Source organism: Cephus cinctus, unplaced genomic scaffold (genome assembly GCF_000341935.2).
Source record: "Cephus cinctus unplaced genomic scaffold, Ccin1 Ccin1_scaffold1146, whole genome shotgun sequence".
Taxonomy (NCBI): domain Eukaryota; kingdom Metazoa; phylum Arthropoda; class Insecta; order Hymenoptera; family Cephidae; genus Cephus; species Cephus cinctus.
Window position 1 is genome coordinate 259,913 of NW_014333641.1, and position 18,160 is coordinate 278,072.

General features: G+C 36.2%; 2 protein-coding genes across 5 annotated transcripts; one reads left to right on the plus strand and one right to left on the minus strand.

The window, feature by feature from the left end:
- Positions 1-1,048: 1,048 nt before the first annotated feature.
- On the plus strand, positions 1,049-17,991 carry LOC107272256 (aminopeptidase Ey). Of its 3 annotated transcripts, none has more exons than XM_015749252.2 (14): positions 1,049-1,197; positions 12,988-13,366; positions 13,790-14,094; positions 14,283-14,441; positions 14,516-14,815; positions 14,900-15,083; positions 15,171-15,409; positions 15,478-15,661; positions 15,749-15,956; positions 16,027-16,304; positions 16,366-16,565; positions 16,632-16,943; positions 17,027-17,108; positions 17,189-17,338. In XM_015749252.2, exons 2-14 carry the CDS (start codon positions 13,001-13,003, stop codon positions 17,336-17,338), a joined length of 2,967 nt encoding a protein of 988 aa, XP_015604738.1. In that variant the 5' UTR covers positions 1,049-1,197; positions 12,988-13,000. The 3 variants fall into 3 exon arrangements, with proteins under 3 accessions (XP_015604738.1, XP_015604739.1, XP_015604737.1); XM_015749253.2 differs by lacking the exon at positions 1,049-1,197 and adding an exon at positions 11,763-11,910; XM_015749251.2 differs by lacking the exon at positions 1,049-1,197 and having other exon boundaries at positions 13,001-13,366; positions 17,189-17,991.
- LOC107272258 (organic cation transporter protein) lies at positions 3,858-7,612 on the minus strand. 2 transcript variants are annotated; one of them, XM_015749255.2, is made up of 2 exons: positions 7,246-7,612; positions 3,858-7,177 (listed from the first exon to the last, which is right to left on the minus strand). In XM_015749255.2, exon 2 carries the CDS (start codon positions 5,740-5,742, stop codon positions 4,066-4,068), a length of 1,677 nt encoding a protein of 558 aa, XP_015604741.1. In that variant the 5' UTR covers positions 5,743-7,177; positions 7,246-7,612; the 3' UTR covers positions 3,858-4,065. The 2 variants fall into 2 exon arrangements, with proteins under 2 accessions (XP_015604741.1, XP_024945337.1); XM_025089569.1 differs by having other exon boundaries at positions 3,858-7,196.
- Positions 17,992-18,160: the final 169 nt, after the last annotated feature.

The following is an 18,160-nucleotide window of genomic DNA, read 5'->3' on the forward strand; positions in this document are numbered from 1 at the left end:
TGGATTCATAATTTATTTTGTAAATACTTTAAATCCACATTTCTTCCAATCAGAATGTTTGGAAATATTTTGGAAATTTTCACAATCTTTTGAAAATTTTCGCAACTTTTTATATTTCTATGAAACTCGATTATCATTTTTAACGCGTAGAGCAGCTAACGATCGGAAACCGTAATTGACATAGCCATTTATGATCCATGAGGTTACGATATATTCAGATCTAGAGTCATTAAGAATTCTTGAAAATAATGGAGACAAACGTCGTACACGTTATTAACGTTTTCATGGAAATTTTACTTGTACTTCCTTTCTCCTTGTTCTGCTGCAAAATTGAATAACCATAATAACTGTTTTCCAACTGTACTCCCGACGATTTATGGAGAATCGAACGACACTCGAGCGAATACGAAATTGATAATTTCAACGAAGCAGCGTATTCCGTGTTTTCTGAGAAATGCAACAGCGGCATATATTTTTATAACAATAAACGGCACGAAGGAAAATTACAGACTCGAGGAACTTAAATCTGTTTGTACGTTAAACAAGGTAGGAGGAACACGTGAAAATAACATTCTCATAATAATTATATACGTCGACGTCAGCTCGCTAATACAGACAGTCGTTACATAGAGACGCCATTAATTTTGACAAGAGGCAACCAGGAAAAATATTTATTCTCATATTTATGAATCGATTGAAAAAACAATTTCGCGCGTACAACTCTTGAAAATTGTCTTATCTATTAATTATCAAGATACCATGTAGATAACCGTGTCGTATAGTTACGCGTGTAATATGCAAGATAAATCTATACGGCAATTGTCATATCAAAGTGTAAAGTGCACTTAAGTGCTGCGTTTGACCACTTTAAGTCATCAGTGATTCTTTGACATGAAATACTACTCAACTAGATCACTACGTCAGATAGACCAAGATTTTTTGTATCACCGTTACAATCGTATTCTATAGGTCCAGAATGATTATATCGTAAAGGCGTACTCACAACAGCTTTATTTTCTAGAAGATCCAAAATTGGCGCTAGTTATTCCAGACTCTTGCGCACGCTTGTGAATTTAACCATTTTAACCGGCGCGTGGCAGATTTCTGTTCAGTCTCCGTTGCGCGTTCCACGACACAACATATCCTCAAGATCTGAATACGTACGTCGCATGGCCGGTCACGCAGTTTCACGCTCAGGTAAATAAATTTTATAAAAATATTTTATACAATTTTCAAAAAAAAAAAAATAAAAAAAAATAGAAACAATAACACTCATGGAGCGGGTTTTTTTTAATCTTTAAAATCCGAGTTTTTTGTAGATTTAAATATATGTATAGTTTTAATATTTTCAAGCAAATACTTACCAGGAGATTTTTACGAGTGATACTGATATTTATTACGTTTTCATATATCGTATATTTGTGAACATTGTGAACTATAATTGAAAGTTGGGTTATTGAATTTTAAGTAAATTTTTCTTCTTTTAAATTCAATACGTGCTCAGGAAAAAATCTGTCAACTGTTTGGAAGAGTTTGTAACGCTTTAGTATCGACGTTAAAGTTGCGTTCGGAAACACTTACCGACTTTATGAAGCGGTGCTTTTCGTTTTACTATGGTGGTACCAGTGATTGATGGGTAATCGCTATATTGCGGAATTATTCAAACATAGGCATGAGACGCGCGATCAAGATCTTTTTGAATAATAATTAATACAAAAAAATTAGAAAAATTAAAAAATTTAATTTTCCGGGGCGCAACGTAGCTCTAGTTACATAACTTCAAACGTAAAGTTGATAAAGTCAAAGTTAAGTGAAAATTGAATCTCAAGAGTCTATTAGCGCGACAATTTTTAATCATCAATTAAAATGGTCAAACTCAATTTAAGCTTTTATTTGTTTCGTTTCTCTATGCGGGAATGGAATGGAAAAACTATAAGGGATAAAAAGCTTTTAGGAAGTTCATCATTGGAAAAGTGAAAGGTCACGTTGTCACTGGCGCTTGGAACTTTTTCCATTAGTCGAATGAGACCCGTTGTTCCTCGTTCTCAATTGGTTTCTCTCAACCAACTTGCATCCAACCGTCAAATTGCAGTCTGATATTAAAAATTATATATGTCAGTTTCATAGTACTATTAGTACGATTGACAAACTTTATTTGCATACAAAAAAAATTGCTCGTCAGCTTAAAATTTTGCATGCGTAAACATTGGATCGGGATGCAATAAGTGTGCAATGGCTTTGGTAAAGAAATATTTTGCTTTATTAACAATTTGAAATTCACTTTCTAAAAGCCAACGTTGACACAAGACCCTGTATACGGTACACAGTGTATAGATATAACTATATAACTTGAAATAGATAAATATAATTCAATACAAATATTATACAATATAAGGCATATATTGGTATACGATAATAATACGTTATTACAGTGAGAGACTGTAGTTTTTTTTTAATCAAAAGTTTTTCTAATGGGAAACTATAGCCCTGCCTTTATTATACGCAATAGATGCGTGGATATGTATACATATATACATATAGTATACGAGCTCGACGGTATTAATTATGCGAATTTAATTCCCTGAATTACAGGTGCATGATTATGCAAGGTCTCATTAAGCACATTGAACTTTATATTGTATTTCGACTAAGTACTTGATGTGTTGTTTTTATTACTGTAATATAAGCTTTACTGGTGATCTTGTACGGTATAGTGCATGGTGATTATGGGATACGTGATATGTAATATGTGAATGACAAAAAGTGTACGAGTTATGTGAAAATTTGTATCTTAGTAATGTTCGAAGTATCGTTTTTCGACTTCCATGCATATGAAGTGAAATCTATTATACCGATATTGCTTGATACAAGTGTCAAAAATTATAATTTTTTTAATTAGATTGCTTTAGATTTAGCATTGATCCGTGGGAAATTGAGATGATTAAAAAAATTAATGACTACCTGCAGTAGTTGATACGGTATTGAGAAATTATAATTTTTTTAAATTAAGATAAATAATCGGCGTGTAAGGAAGTATATGATTTTCAATATGTTCAAAAAGATATTGGACTTAGAGATTCAATTTTTGCAAATTTCAAATTTACAAAAATAACGTTTTGACAGACGAGAGTCGATCGGAGGAATGCTCTGAATCGATAATAACAATAAAATTTTCGTAAACGCCAATGAAAAAGCCATTGAAAACTGTCAGTAACAGAAGCACTCGATTAACAAACATTGCACGGTAATAAACCTAACCATCCCCACGAAAAAAAAAAAAAAAAAAAAAAAAAAAAAAAAAAAAAAAAAAAAAAAAAAAAAAAAAAAAAAAAAAAAAAAAAAAAAAAAAAAAAAAAAAAAAAAAAAAAAAAAAAAAAAAAAAAAAAAAAAAAAAAAAAAAAAAAAAAAAAAAAAAAAAAAAAAAAAAAAAAAAAAAAAAAAAAAAAAAAAAAAAAAAAAAAAAAAAAAAAAAAAAAAAAAAAAAAAAAAAAAAAAAAAAAAAAAAAAAAAAAAAAAAAAAAAAAAAAAAAAAAAAAAAAAAAAAAAAAAAAAAAAAAAAAAAAAAAAAAAAAAAAAAAAAAAAAAAAAAAAAAAAAAAAAAAAAAAAAAAAAAAAAAAAAAAAAAAAAAAAAAAAAAAAAAAAAAAAAAAAAAAAAAAAAAAAAAAAAAAAAAAAAAAAAAAAAAAAAAAAAAAAAAAAAAAAAAAAAAAAAAAAAAAAAAAAAAAAAAAAAAAAAAAAAAAAAAAAAAAAAAAAAAAAAAAAAAAAAAAAAAAAAAAAAAAAAAAAAAAAAAAAAAAAAAAAAAAAAAAAAAAAAAAAAAAAAAAAAAAAAAAAAAAAAAAAAAAAAAAAAAAAAAAAAAAAAAAAAAAAAAAAAAAAAAAAAAAAAAAAAAAAAAAAAAACCGTGAACAGTCTATAGTCAAAAAGTAACACCTATCACTGAAAATCAATCTAACATCCTGTTATAAGTTCCATCGCGTAATTTTGTCCAATAAGTGTTGAAGAAAGAAAAAAAATTTGAAATAAATAAATTTCAAATTTAATTGGAGGATCTGACAAAAATCCCTAAGTACAGTCCCCCTTATCATCCTCCTTGTCAGGAACCGGTACCATGACAATATTATTAACTTTTTTGTTACGTCGATTACCCCGGGCGTAACAAGACGCAAAGCAGGTGTCGCCCTTTCCAAAATTCTCACCGTCCTCCAGAGTCTCCGGCATAGGTTGATTAAGAGTTTCCGGTAGGTAAAGCGCAAGAAAGCCAGCGAGAATGGCGATGAAGCCAAAAAGCGTAGCAGGCACTTTAGGATCGAAGGTATCGAGTAGCATGATCATTGGCGTGAGGGCACCACTCAAACGTGCGCACATCGATCCGATCCCTAGGGCAGTGTTTCTAAGTACAGTGGGGAAGAGTTCAGCCGTGTAATTGTAAATGATAGCAAACGAGCTGGCAATGCAGGCCTTGCCGAGCATAACGATGCTGATAGTCGCGACGGATGCGCCATAATATTGTTGAGGAATCGAGGTCGCGCAGATGCTGCACACACCGCCAATTAGCATGTATGCGCTGATCAGCGAGCGTCTTCCGGTACGATCCATGAGGTAGCTGGTCAAGAAATAGCTAGGCAGTTCGACAAGGCCCATGAGGAACATCGTGAGGAACGGATTGCCAACAAGATTTCCGCTGTTCAAGGATAGACCGTAGTAAACAATGGAATTGGCGAACCAATTGAGACAGACGTTTAACGACTTTTTTCGTAGATTAGGTGTCCTGAAGAGATCCAGGGCGCCAAATTGTCTGTCCCGGTCATCAGCCTCGCGTATCTTGCTCCTGGACACGTAACGAGCGACATCGACTTCTATATTGCTTCCGTTAATAAGCAGGCCTTTCTTGATGATTTTAATGGCTTCCCGAACGCGACCTTGAGCCCAGAGCCATCTCGGCGACTCATCCATAAACCACCAGTGTCCGACCAGCAGGGCACTGTGCAATCCGTAAATGATTTGTAACCACATTCTATCATTGATAACGGCACCCCAAGCTGCGACCAGCATAAATCCGACTGCGAAAGCCAGTTGGAACATAACCCCGCAGATGGTCCTCTTGGTAGGCCCGACGAGTTCCATGGTCAGGACGAACCCGGTTATGTAGGCACCGGCCGAGCCGAAGACCCCGTACAAGAATCTGACGAACAGGAACGTGTAGTATTCAGGAATGAATGCCACAATGACACCGAGAATCAATTGCGCCACGGAGGATATGTAAAATATTTTCTTTCTTCCATATTTGTCAGCCATTGTTCCCAAAGTCACCGCGCCGACGAATACACCAAACATGTACGCCGACTGTGCCACCGCGCCCATCCATCGCCTCGTGCAAACAAAGTTCCACTCGATGCCGCGGGATGATTGAAAGTAAGTCGTGTCGTAGACCCAGGTGTCGCAAGTCAACGTCTCGTTCTCCGCCGTGATATAGCTACAGGAACCCGAAGCACGTGGCAATTCCTCGAGCGCGCCAGTGCCATTTTCGAAAGAGACTCCCGTCGGCTCTCCGTTTATCACGTCCAATCCGGGAATAACGCAGCGATGCTGCGGGACAGCTGCCACCGTTAGTAGCGTCATCATATGGAGGCCTGCCGTTAGCGCTGCGATAATGTGCAGGGCGAATTGTCGTGCTTGATATTTACCAAAATCTCCCAGATGAGACATTAAATCATCCAGTTCGTTATCGACGTTCGTCATTTTGTTATGTCTTTTCTTCGTACCTTCTACGTTGCGTTATTGTCTCCCGATATTTTTTTCTTTCCTTCTCTCTCTCTCTCTCTCTCTCTCTCTCTCTGTCTTGTCTTCCAACTCCCTCTACTTGACACTGTTTCTCTCTCTCTCTCTCTCACTCACTCACTCACTCACTTCCTCCGACACACGGCGACTCCTATCCAATCGGTATTCCACTGGTTTCGGTGCACCACGTTTCCCCGTTAATTCGATAAACAACTCTGCAACGCCAGACGCGATCAACGTGTACTGGCAAGTCGGAGTGCCGCGGTCAACTGGATAACTGGGTTACTAACCTCACCACGAGCGGACGCGATCGAGGAGAATGTGTTTAGTTTCTTTCGCAAACTCCACCGAATTCTTTATATTTTCTTTCTGCATTCTATTCCGTCGCTCTAGTCGTACTGACGCTACTTAGATCGTACGACGACCCACACGGTCTGGAATTATATTTTTTTACCAGTCAGCCACTTGACTCATTTAAGTGTTACGATCTTTTGGCTACTGATACTCGTAATTATTATTTAGGACAACTCAGTGTCGCCCACTGTTTCATATGACAGTGTTTGTCGTATTATTCACGTAGTGGAAGATCACTCGGGCTATTTATACGAATCAATTTTTAATTTCAACTACAGCATATAGTTTGTATGCTAACACATTTTATACAGACGTTATCACCGTTGTGGCGCTTCTTCACTTATCGCTGTTCACTATTACATTAGCAATTGTTAAAAAGACAAGTGGTACATTCGTTGCGCTTCGTGCTACGTATGACGGGAGAATGCAATTCTTTTTGTGGTTTCTGCGAACGCTGCTTCTAACACGTGTGCACTTTAGATAGGAAATCTTGGCAGAGGTTCACAGGCTCGTATTTACGTGTCAGTTAATCGCTTTAAAACTTTTCATGAAATATCTTTGATCGATTCTTCGTGCAAGGGAATTTGACGTTTTTTTTTTAATTTTTAGGAAATTCTACTTGACTGTTTTTCTTACTGAATATGTACTCTTCACTTTACGAACACTTGATCTACATTGAGCTACAGTTTGAGTAACGGTCTGGTACATCTTATCTGCTGTAGCTGCTGATACGTTCAGTCACAATGTTATTCGTTGTGTTCAATTAAATATTGGTTACTCGATTTAATTTTTATATCGCACCAAAAACATGTAATTGTAATTAACGTATCATTTATTAAAACTCGTGCAGTGTTGTGCAGGACCATGTAGATATTGAGTGGAATTTTTTTAAAAATTGTTATCAAAATTAATGACAGATTCAATATCGTTCAGATCCATTTGATTGTTTTTGAAAAACTTAAATTTCAATCGGTCCGACTTCAGATATTTATATTATTTTATAGATTTCGGTGCACAAGGGAGATGTGAGGACGCCTCGAATCTGGAAGCTCGTGAATAATCTTTATTAATAGATTTGAAAATCTCTAATTATATTTATCGATGTCATACCTTCGTTCCTTTTTTTTTTGGCATTCCTACGAAATTGGCTTTCAGTATCGTTGAATTGTTACTCGTGCGGAAACTTCAGTAAGACTCGTCGATGCATAACCGTTAAATATATTTGAGTAGCGATAATGACTTAAGCAGTAGAAAGTCGATAAATCTTAAAGATTTATTTATTTTTCTTTAAAGATAAGGAATCCTGGGTAAAGCAGATTAAGCGTCACGCGTACTTGCAATTTCATAGCTATTAGTCATAGTCCATGCTCGTGACTTAGGACCGAAGCAAAGTGACATAAGAAATGAATATTTACAGGAAATAATAATAAAAAAAAAAAAATCATGAACAAAATACAGGCCATTCATTTTTTGTTATTTTCATACTTTACCATGTACAAAGCAGTTAAACTAATTTGATCTCCCAAGCCTCCCAGCAATTAATAATATTGCGTCATCGCGGACACAAGATGGCAGCAACACTGTTAAATCGATCATTAGTCCATTCGGTGAGAATTAAAGGAATTAAAAAAAAAAGTTAAAAAATAAAAAAATTTTAGAGCACCCAAGATCATGTAGTTTCTAAACTGGTTTTTGCTAACGTTTTTACGTTCGCAGGTCGATTTTGCCATGTATTCTCAATAACGCTTCATCTCAATTTCCAAGCAACCGAAGCACGATGGTCGCAGCCTTCGTCAAAGTGACAACGGCGATTCGCGAATCGACAAATTTTACATTGAAATTGTCCGGCCGGATCGGATCTGCCAAAGTGACTTTATATCGTTGACAATTACAAGTGGAAGATATACGATGGAACTGTCTCAGTGAAAATCCTAATATTACTTTCTTTCACCTTTGAGGAACCACGAAAATGTCACGTGCACGTCCAATGCACGTGCTAAGTGAAAATTCGAGTAGATAAAAACAAAACGAAAGTGGAAATCGCTTGGATGTTTTATAATAGAGCGATTCTCGTTAAGCTTCATTTTCAACGTTATATGTATAGTAGTGGATTTTGGTTTAAACAGTTTCATGAGAAATATTGAGTCCACGGTAATGATGGTTACGCTCCTAGCAAGAGACGATCCTGGCGATATTGGATTTTTAACGAGATAGTCTGAGCGTAGTAACTCTAGGCGAATGATCCAATATGCTTAAATGGATTTTCTAAGCCTTGGAGCACGTCGAACCGTGAAATATTGCGCAACTTCTCTATATATACGTTGGCAAGGTGTCACACAGTGAATTCATTGGCTGGCAATAATAATTGTAGTGGACAAGTCCCTCTGACATTGTCAGACGAATTTATTGTCAGGCAATACTGAAATTGAGACACACGGGACATGGATGGATGTTTCCTTTTAATGAAAACTGACGATTCGTGGCGTATGGTGTGGCTTGTGAAAATACTTTAATCTTTAAAAGGAAATTTTCATATTTGAACAACGATTAGATAACTTAATCGCGTTTGGCTAGTAGTTTTACTAGTAGTAGTAGTAGTTTGGCTAGTAGGGATTTAAGATATTTTTAATGGAGCCAATCAGGTACCAGTTATAAAATATGATAAACAATTACTTTCGCTTTCGTTTCGCACGTATCTAGGACGTCGTGACGCATCAGAGAGAGTTTAGTTTAAAAATTAATATTTTTCCGGGTTTCCCATACTTCGCGTGAGTGGGAGAGAGACAGAGTTATCGTCGTACAAATGCATCAGAGAGAGACACACGTACCGAAGACCTAAAATATGAGATCTATTTTATTTTTCTTTAAATCTAGTTAAGCGATCAGCTAATAATTACTTTTACAAAAATCGTCTACCAAAAATAAAAAGGAACAGAGATCATCACCAGGCCATTTCGATAATTTCCAACCATTTAAAAGTCCTGGACGCTTATTTTATTTTAAGGTGTGGCAACATCATACCTGGTTCTAGTGGGTTTACAGCTATAGTAAAAACGTGTACCGAAGTGTTCTTGCGTCATTAACTAATTATGTAATTTATTTTTACTATTCTCCTTATGTATCAAATGATAGTACATAATTAATCAGGCCAGTGTACATACCATGTACATACCGTAGGCATGTGGATAATGATGGATTCCAATGAACGTTGCTTATTTGATTCAACAGGATTGACATTAGGAATGTACATTTATGTATGCGTATCATAACGAATTTATTGGCAATTTTTATTACCAAGATTCGAGGGCTTCCAAGCGATCTTATTCAATCACCGGAAAGGGTGAGCTCACCCTTTCCGGTACGAAGAAACCCCACCGCCTTTGATACCGTCTGACTACCTGTTTATACACTGTCGAGCAACCTTTATGCTCAACTCTGCGCAGTACTTTTGCGCACAATGGCCGATGACGCTATCCAATTCCGGTAAAGCTACACCACAATGAAGTAACTTAAGCCTGGAGTCCTCGAGGACGTGCACGTCCTGCCTTCTCGAATTACGTTTTTTTCTGATTTTTGTATCGCCCCTATTTAAGGATTTATGATCTTACAGGATGTTCTTAGGTTCTTGAGAATTTTTAAGGCATTCCGTGGACGATAATCTTGGAGGGATTTTTCTCTGCGTTATTCGACTTCGGACTTCAAAGGGATTTCTTAGGAACGCAAATTGGGACTTTAAAGGGATTTTCCTTGAGGAAGTGCGCAAGTCAATTGGACGTTGAATTATTAAGGTTATATGGGTAATTAGAGTGAACCTGTATTAGCAAATGTACTTAAAATGTACTTAGAATTATATCAGCTTAATATTTTTAACTGTAAAAGTGTTAATGAGATATAGGATTTCAAAATGGTTTCTCGTGCAATGATTGCTGAGCCAACAGTAGACATTAAAGTATACTGTTAAACGATCCGCTTCAATTTTCCGTTATTTACCATCTGGGTTGTACTGTAAAATAAAATAAATACATAACGATATGCAAATCTGTGCAAGTGCGGTCGTAAATTTTTTTTTTAGATTTGCAAGCTGTGCAAAGGTTTCGATGGATAATTAAAAAAAAGTGTTATATTCCACGAAATCGATAATGAATTCATGTGTATATAATTAATTTAAAAATTGTTAGTTTTATTCAAAATAGTACCAACTCTCGAGATTTTATCGTTGTTCAAAAAAGAATGTCAATTTGTGGAACTGATCTAAGATCAGAATGATATGCAAGTGCATATTGGTTGGTACGTTATCAAACAGGTCAATTGTCCAAAAATGGATTGACCCTGGCCCATCTGATGGCACCAGACGATTGCGGCCATCGAATGCAAATTTTATATTTCACTGGAGACGTCCCTGCTCGTGCGTAAAATTACGCAATGTCAATAGTACAATTCGAATCGCGACCTGAATTCTCGAACGTGTCGGATATATGTATTTACTGTATATATTTATATATACAACTGACACGATACACGTATAGCGATACGAATACCAAAACAAAAATCAAAGTGAGGTCGTAATATTTAATTTTGGATCGATATGCAAATTTTTAATCGTGCATAAAAAACGGTTTCGATTATTCGCCACACTTTTTTTTTTTGTTTCTATTTCAAAACTTCGAACGTTCCATGCAGATAATTGTACGCTCTTTTTTATCGACCAATACATTATTCATCGACTTGTGGAATACATTTGTGATATTTTAAACAGACATCACGATCGCATGACGGAACGCATGAATCACATAACAAGATGGTACCTATTAAATGAAATCTATTGTTAATTCATGTTCTTAAAGATGTTATTGTTCAACGAAATGTTTTTGAAATATTTTTTAATGACACACAATATCACGTGAAGGTAACATATATATTCAATGGTACGGTATGAGTATGCAAGATCATTTTTGAAAATTAAAATATAGTGACTGTTACTATATATTTATAATTAAAAGATCGTTATTGACATCGATAACAACTTGGAATTCGATCAAACCGAACGATCTTGTACTACTGGTCCATTGCTCAATATATTCGAGGACGTGAGAGATTGCGTTCATAACATGATCAGTAGACTATTATTGTTATGACCCAAAATCAGTGTTTTTGGCAACTGTTTTTTTTTTTTTTTTGGAATAAATTTATTTTATTCTTCGTCGGTCCTACCATTGCAAATTTTTTTATCAGAACGTAGGCGTTACAGATTACGATAGCTGCTAGCGAGAATTATAATTTTCCAATATAAAAATATAATCAGACGACAATTGTAATCCCAATTGTAATTTCTTCAGTCTTCCCAATTGTAATTTCTTAAACATTTAATATATTCGACACCATCACACGCGTCTAGTATCACTTGTTAAGCTTTAAATTGGTCCTTCTACGTGATTACGGTCCATTCAGTTAAGCCTAAGGATAATTGAATTCTGTCATAGTGTATTACTTCCGGTTTTATACCAGCAGTACAACTCTTCCTGTTTCCACTAGCTTGGAAGAGTTTCAGAACGTAGGAACTGGTTATACCTACATGGGGGCACCGTGTTCTTTGATAGTAACGGTCAAGAGCTGTGTGCAGTGTAAAATTGAAAGAATAAAGCTGCCGCATAGTACAGTCTTGGACGGTGACAGTCCCGTGCTGACTGCCGTGTTGAGTGGAGGTGTTGCTCGAACGTTAGTTGGTTATTCTGTGCAACGTTGTGAGATCAGAAACCAATCCTGATCTTGAAGAGGGTAAAGATAAATACTTACTGTTGTTATTAATAAATTTTGACTATAAAAATTAGTGTGATTTTGCACAAATCCCGATCAGTTGAGTTTTTTAAAAGGGTTGTTGGAATTTTGTCTTTGATCATTTTATAACCCATGAACGGAATTTCATTAGGAATTTTAACGACGTAACGGTGCCTCCACTAGGGAAATCCTTTTAACGATAATTCCGTTACTTTGTTTTTTTTAAAATTATTTAAAAAAAAAATTTTTAATTACATTTTATTTTCTTATTAATCTCCTATCGCGTTCATCATACGAAATACCTGCATCGGTTAACGGAAAATGTGAAAACAGATACGGATTTAGGTACATTGGTAGATTTGCTTTCGTTACTTTCTACACTATTTTTATTATTCAATAAATACAGCAGGATAGAGCAAGTCCTGCTTCCGCGTACGTGAGCGTAATAAATAATACGTAATCGTGGAAACTTAGCCAAAACGAATTTAGAGTTATTCCTGTCATGAGTTAAAGTCGACCAGGAAGTTGCACTTAGTGAAAATGTCACTGTCTGGTCGCTCCTCAGGAAAGTTATAAATTCTACTATAATGCCAAGAATGCCGATACCGTTACCTTGACTCCGGGATAAAATCTTCCTACTACTACCAATTCTCCTAAAATACAAAGACAAAACGACCAACGTTAATTCAATATGAATTTCGCATTCGTCACAAGGAAAAATGTACGCATCCGTTGTGCAATTCCAGCGATTCGCAATAGTCCTTGACGCCGTTTCCCACTATAAATTCTCATGTACTTCTGCAGCAACTGATACCGCACTTTATCCTCAAGTAACCAGCCGAATGACTCTCGGTCGTAATTATACCGTAATTCAATAAAAAAAGGACAAAAGCAACACTATGACTTTTTAGAATTTAATTTTCTCGATCTATCTCTTTTCAACCACCAAGAATCATAAGTGACAATAATTTTGTGCTCGTGTAATTTTTTTGTTCTATTGGTACCATGAAACGTCGATTACTTAAATTATACTTGACTGTATATATTATTTAATATAATTTTTTTGACGTTTCACAGTTGTCCGCATGATATGACACAGTCCCGCGAGGTACTGGCAATGATGGACGCTCACACAACAACATTCGGTCGCAAGAGGGGTTGCACAATATCAAGATGCGGAGGATTCCTTCTGGGTGCACTCTTCGTATTGTGTCTTGTAGCGACTGGACTTTTGGTTTATCACTTCGCACCCTGCTTGAACGGCCGTTCTGTAACGATCAATGGCAGCAATGATCCCCGGGACGATACCATGATGGAAACTGCCAGATCATTTTCAGCCTCCACAGCGAACAAGAAGAAGATCGACGTCAGGTTACCAAGATCCATTGTTCCACATTCCTACGAGTTGAAGCTCATTCCTTTCATTTGGGAAGGCAACTTCACTTTCCATGGGGAAGTAAGTCGAATTTTTCTTAATTAAAAAAAATTCTTTTCTCTTATTATCCCTGTCGTTGACTTTCTATTGAAGAATCGATGATATATCCAATCGTAGGACTTAACAATATTTCACGACCAGTTTGAGCTCCTGCTAAGATCGGTGAAAGTACTTAAAGTTGTTTCGGAGCGATTTGGAATTAGAAAGTGGCTTGCTTTTATTATTCATTTAGTCTGCCATTATTAGTACTTCGACGATAATGAATAAATTTTTTTAATTTTACGTAAGCTGTACCAACAGTTATTTTTATTAATTAATATGCCTATTGAAAATATCACATGGTACGCATAATTAGTTGGACGAATTTCTTTTCTTAACTTATCCATCGCATAATTTTATTCGATTCCTCGCGAAGCTTGGCTCATTCAAAATTTTATTTTATAGGTGAGAATTTTGGTGAACGTCACCCAAGATACGGAAAATGTCACTCTACATGCAGTTGACATGAAGATAGATGAAAATCATACGAGCATAAGGGAATACTCCTCGACGGCTGGTGCTTCGGTTAACAGGACGCTGAAAATTGACTGTCAAAAAAATGACACTGCCAGACAATTTCATATTATACAAACAACGGATACGCTAAAAAAGGGCAAACAATATACGGTGTATTTAAAATTCACCGGTTACCTGAACGACTATCTTCAAGGCTTCTACAGAAGTTCGTACACCGTTGGAAATCAGACCAGGTAAAAATTTGATAAAAAAATATCCGATCGATCAAAGGCAATCATTACTTTCTTATTGATCCCAAGTAAGGGCTTTTTACTGTATGACCCTAAAAAAGAGAATTTCAACAGTCAACGTGGAATTTATGTCATCCACTTCACTCGACTCTGTTGCTGTTTACTCATGGTTTAACGTGCCTGCATTATAGATGGATAGCCACGACACAGTTTCAGGCAACGGATGCACGCCGTGCTTTTCCATGCTTTGACGAACCAGCCCTTAAAGCCAGCTTCCAGATTAGCATTGCTCGTCCAAAGAACATGACGTCAATTTCGAACATGCCCAGGAAAGGAGAACCTCAGCCAGTGTGGGTAACATTGATAGCGATAATACGATCGTATTAAAAATATATATTATCAATGATGATTTTTTTTTATCTAGATCTGGCATACCAAACTATCTATGGGACCATTACGAACGCTCTGTACCAATGTCCACTTACTTGGTAGCATTCATTGTGTCTGACTTTGAAGTTTTGAGATCCCCATCCGGCAATTTCAGTGTGTGGGCCCGTAGCGAGGCTATCAATCAGTCTTTGTACAGTTTGGATATTGGACCCAAAGTTTTAGAGTATTTCGAAGATTACTTCAAGATTAAGTTTCCGTTGCCCAAAATGGACATGGTTGCTCTTCCTGATTTTTCGGCCGGTGCTATGGAAAATTGGGGTCTCATCACTTATAGGTAAAAGTAAAACAGTAATACGGAACATTGATAAGCGTATGGGACATGAAATTTTATTGGGATTTTTTTTTTTTTTAATTTCAGAGAAACTGCCATGTTGTATCAAGAAGGTGTATCGACCAGTAGTAATCAACAGCGCGTCGCTACTGTTGTGTCCCATGAACTTGCTCATCAGTGGTTTGGAAATTTGGTGACGCCAAGTTGGTGGACCGATTTGTGGTTGAACGAAGGTTTCGCCAGTTACGTCGAGTACATTGGAATGAACGCGGTAATTTTTATACATACACATAGCTACTGAATACCATTTGCGTAATTTTATGCAAATTTTTAATGTATCACGTGACGTAACATTAAGGTGGAACCAAAATGGAAGGTCTTGGAACAATTCGTCGTACACGAATTGCAAAATGTCTTCAGTCTGGATGCCCTGGAGTCATCGCATCCGATTTCTATCGAGGTTGGACATCCAGATGAAATTAGCGAAATTTTTGATAGAATTTCATATGGGAAAGGTGCTTCTATTATTCGTATGATGGACCATTTCCTCACTACGGAAGTTTTTAAACGCGGCCTAACCAATTACTTGAACAGCAAGTGAGTATAAGTGTAAAGAATTTTTTTTTTTTCGAATATTTTTGAAAAACTTTTTTTTAATTTAACAGAGCTTATCGGAGCGCCGAACAAAATGATTTGTGGGAAGCTCTCACAAAACAAGCGCACAAAGACGGTGTGCTCAGTTCGGACAAAACTGTGAAGGAGATTATGGATACTTGGACTTTGCAAACTGGATTCCCAGTTGTCACTGTTATTCGTGATTACAACAGGGGCAGCGCCTCATTGACTCAGGTAGACGAATTTCAATAATATTTCTGAGCACTGAGCATTTTTAATAATCGAACAAATTATAATATCATCATACAAAATTTCGCTTAGGAACGATTCATGCTACGGAATGGTACAACAGTCGTGGAGTACAAAGAAAAACCAAAATGGTGGATTCCGATAACTTACACTACTGAAAGTTCTAAGAATTTCGGAATTACACGGCCATCTCATTGGATGGAAGCTGAAACGTCTCTGACACTTCCTAATCTTGGTGCAAACTCATCACAGTGGGTGATCTTCAATGTCCAAGAAACTGGTAAGTAATTAATGATATTATTGCTCCATGTTGATTGTAATATTTTATCACAATTTTTACACCTCTCTAGGGTACTATCGAGTAAATTACGATAAAACAAACTGGCAGCTCATCATTAAACAATTGAACAACGTGATGTTCCGTGACATAGGAACGATCAACAGAGCCCAATTGATAGACGATGCTCTCAATTTAGCCAGAGCCGGAAGATTGGATTATACAACTGCACTGGACGTAACGTCTTATCTTGCTCATGAAACTGAATATCTTCCATGGAAGGCAGCACTCACAGCCATGGGTTATTTGGATAACATGTTGATCAAATTTCCGGGTTACGATAAATTCAGGGTAAATATCGAAAAGGTTTTTAGTATCTTATAAATTCTCTAAAAAATCTATCCTCCTGCAGATTCATGCCCTTAAATTATTGGACAATGTATATAAACAAACTGGATTCAAAGATACACCAGGGGATCCACAATTGACTGTCTTCACTCGTATCGACGTCTTAAGTTGGGCCTGCAGTTTTGGGCACGAAGATTGTGTACGCAATGCAGTCACCCAGTTTCACAATTGGCGCAACGCACCCAATCCCGACAAGAACAATCCGTAGGTATCCAGTGTTTATGGAAGAACGAAAATTTATCATGAAACTTTTCATCACTGTCTTTACAGAGTTTCGCCCAATTTGAAGAGCGTCGTTTACTGTACGGCTATGCGTGCCGGTGGCGAAGCTGAATGGGACTTTGCTTGGCAACGTTACTTAAAAACAAATGTAGGCTCCGAAAAGGATCTCTTGCTTAACGCTCTTGGATGCACGAGAGAAACTTGGATATTGAGTAGATACTTGGATTGGGCAATTACCGATAATTCCGGAATTAGAAAACAAGACGCGGCTCGCGTATTTGGTTCGGTTGCGAACAACGTCATTGGTCAACCGTTGGCCTTCAACTTCTTGCGCAACAAGTGGGCGCGTCTTAAAGAATAGTAAGTTCGTCGAGACGTATGATTACGTGATGCTAAAGTTGTTGTGTTTGTTAAACATAAAAAAAAATAATTGTTTGTTGTAGTTTTGGTACGTCACTGTTGACAATCAACAACATCGTCAAATCGTCCACAAAGAGAATGAACACCAGGTTCGAGCTCAAGGACGTAAGTAAAGCTCATCGTTGAATTGTTTGTTCAAATTTTTTTTTACTTTGATTTTTAACCTGCAATTGGTTGACACGCAGTTGTTGGAATTCGTTACGGAACACAGAGAGGAATTGGGAACTGCAACAAGAACCGTTCAACAGGCTATGGAACAAGCCGAAGCCAATATACGGTGGCTGGAACGCAATCACGCAACAATTCGCGAGTGGCTGAACCGAAACACAGCATAAACCTTGACGCACAAGTTTTAATTGCGAAATCGATAGGCTGGGAGCAGAAATCCTTTCTTGTGCAGAGTCCAGCTAACTCGTTGACCTTTTTCTATCCCACTGTCGTACCGCGTCGAGGAATCTCAACTTTCAATTAATCTTATCGTCAATAATTGCCAAATGTCTATGGAGTTCGTAAGACACATAAGTCTCTTGTAAGTACTTGTAAATATATAATATGCATATATGTATGTATATCCATGGTACATACATATAAACATGCGGGATATTAATATATATATATATACACCCATATATATATATATATGAATATTTAAAATCTAATTTATGCTATAATCTAAGAATTATTAAGAAATTCGGCGATATCTTGCCGCTTAGAATTTTCATTGACATTTTCATAATTTTCATCTCGGTACGCGGATACAATTGTCTTTCGTATATAGAGAAATATATAAAAACTATGGCCAATCTAAGTGAAACGTCTTTTACCTGCGCTCAATGTGCTCAAAATATACTTCGTTCATTTTTCGAAAAAACAACACTTGGATTCACAATTGATTCGAGTTCAAAGGCCAAATGGATTGTGTTGACGTGATTGTATAATGAACCATAAAACGCACAATTTTTAATTAAAAATTATTTTAAAAAACGTATTTGGTTTTCGCGCTGGATTTCACATGTACTTATTGTCATTCCTTTTGTCGTTCTGACACTTGAAGACGATAACTCTAAGTATTTCTCAATTGTCATATTCTTATAATAAGTTATCGAAAACTTTCATATGCCATGACTGGTATTGATGATAGTTTTTTTTTTGTGTTT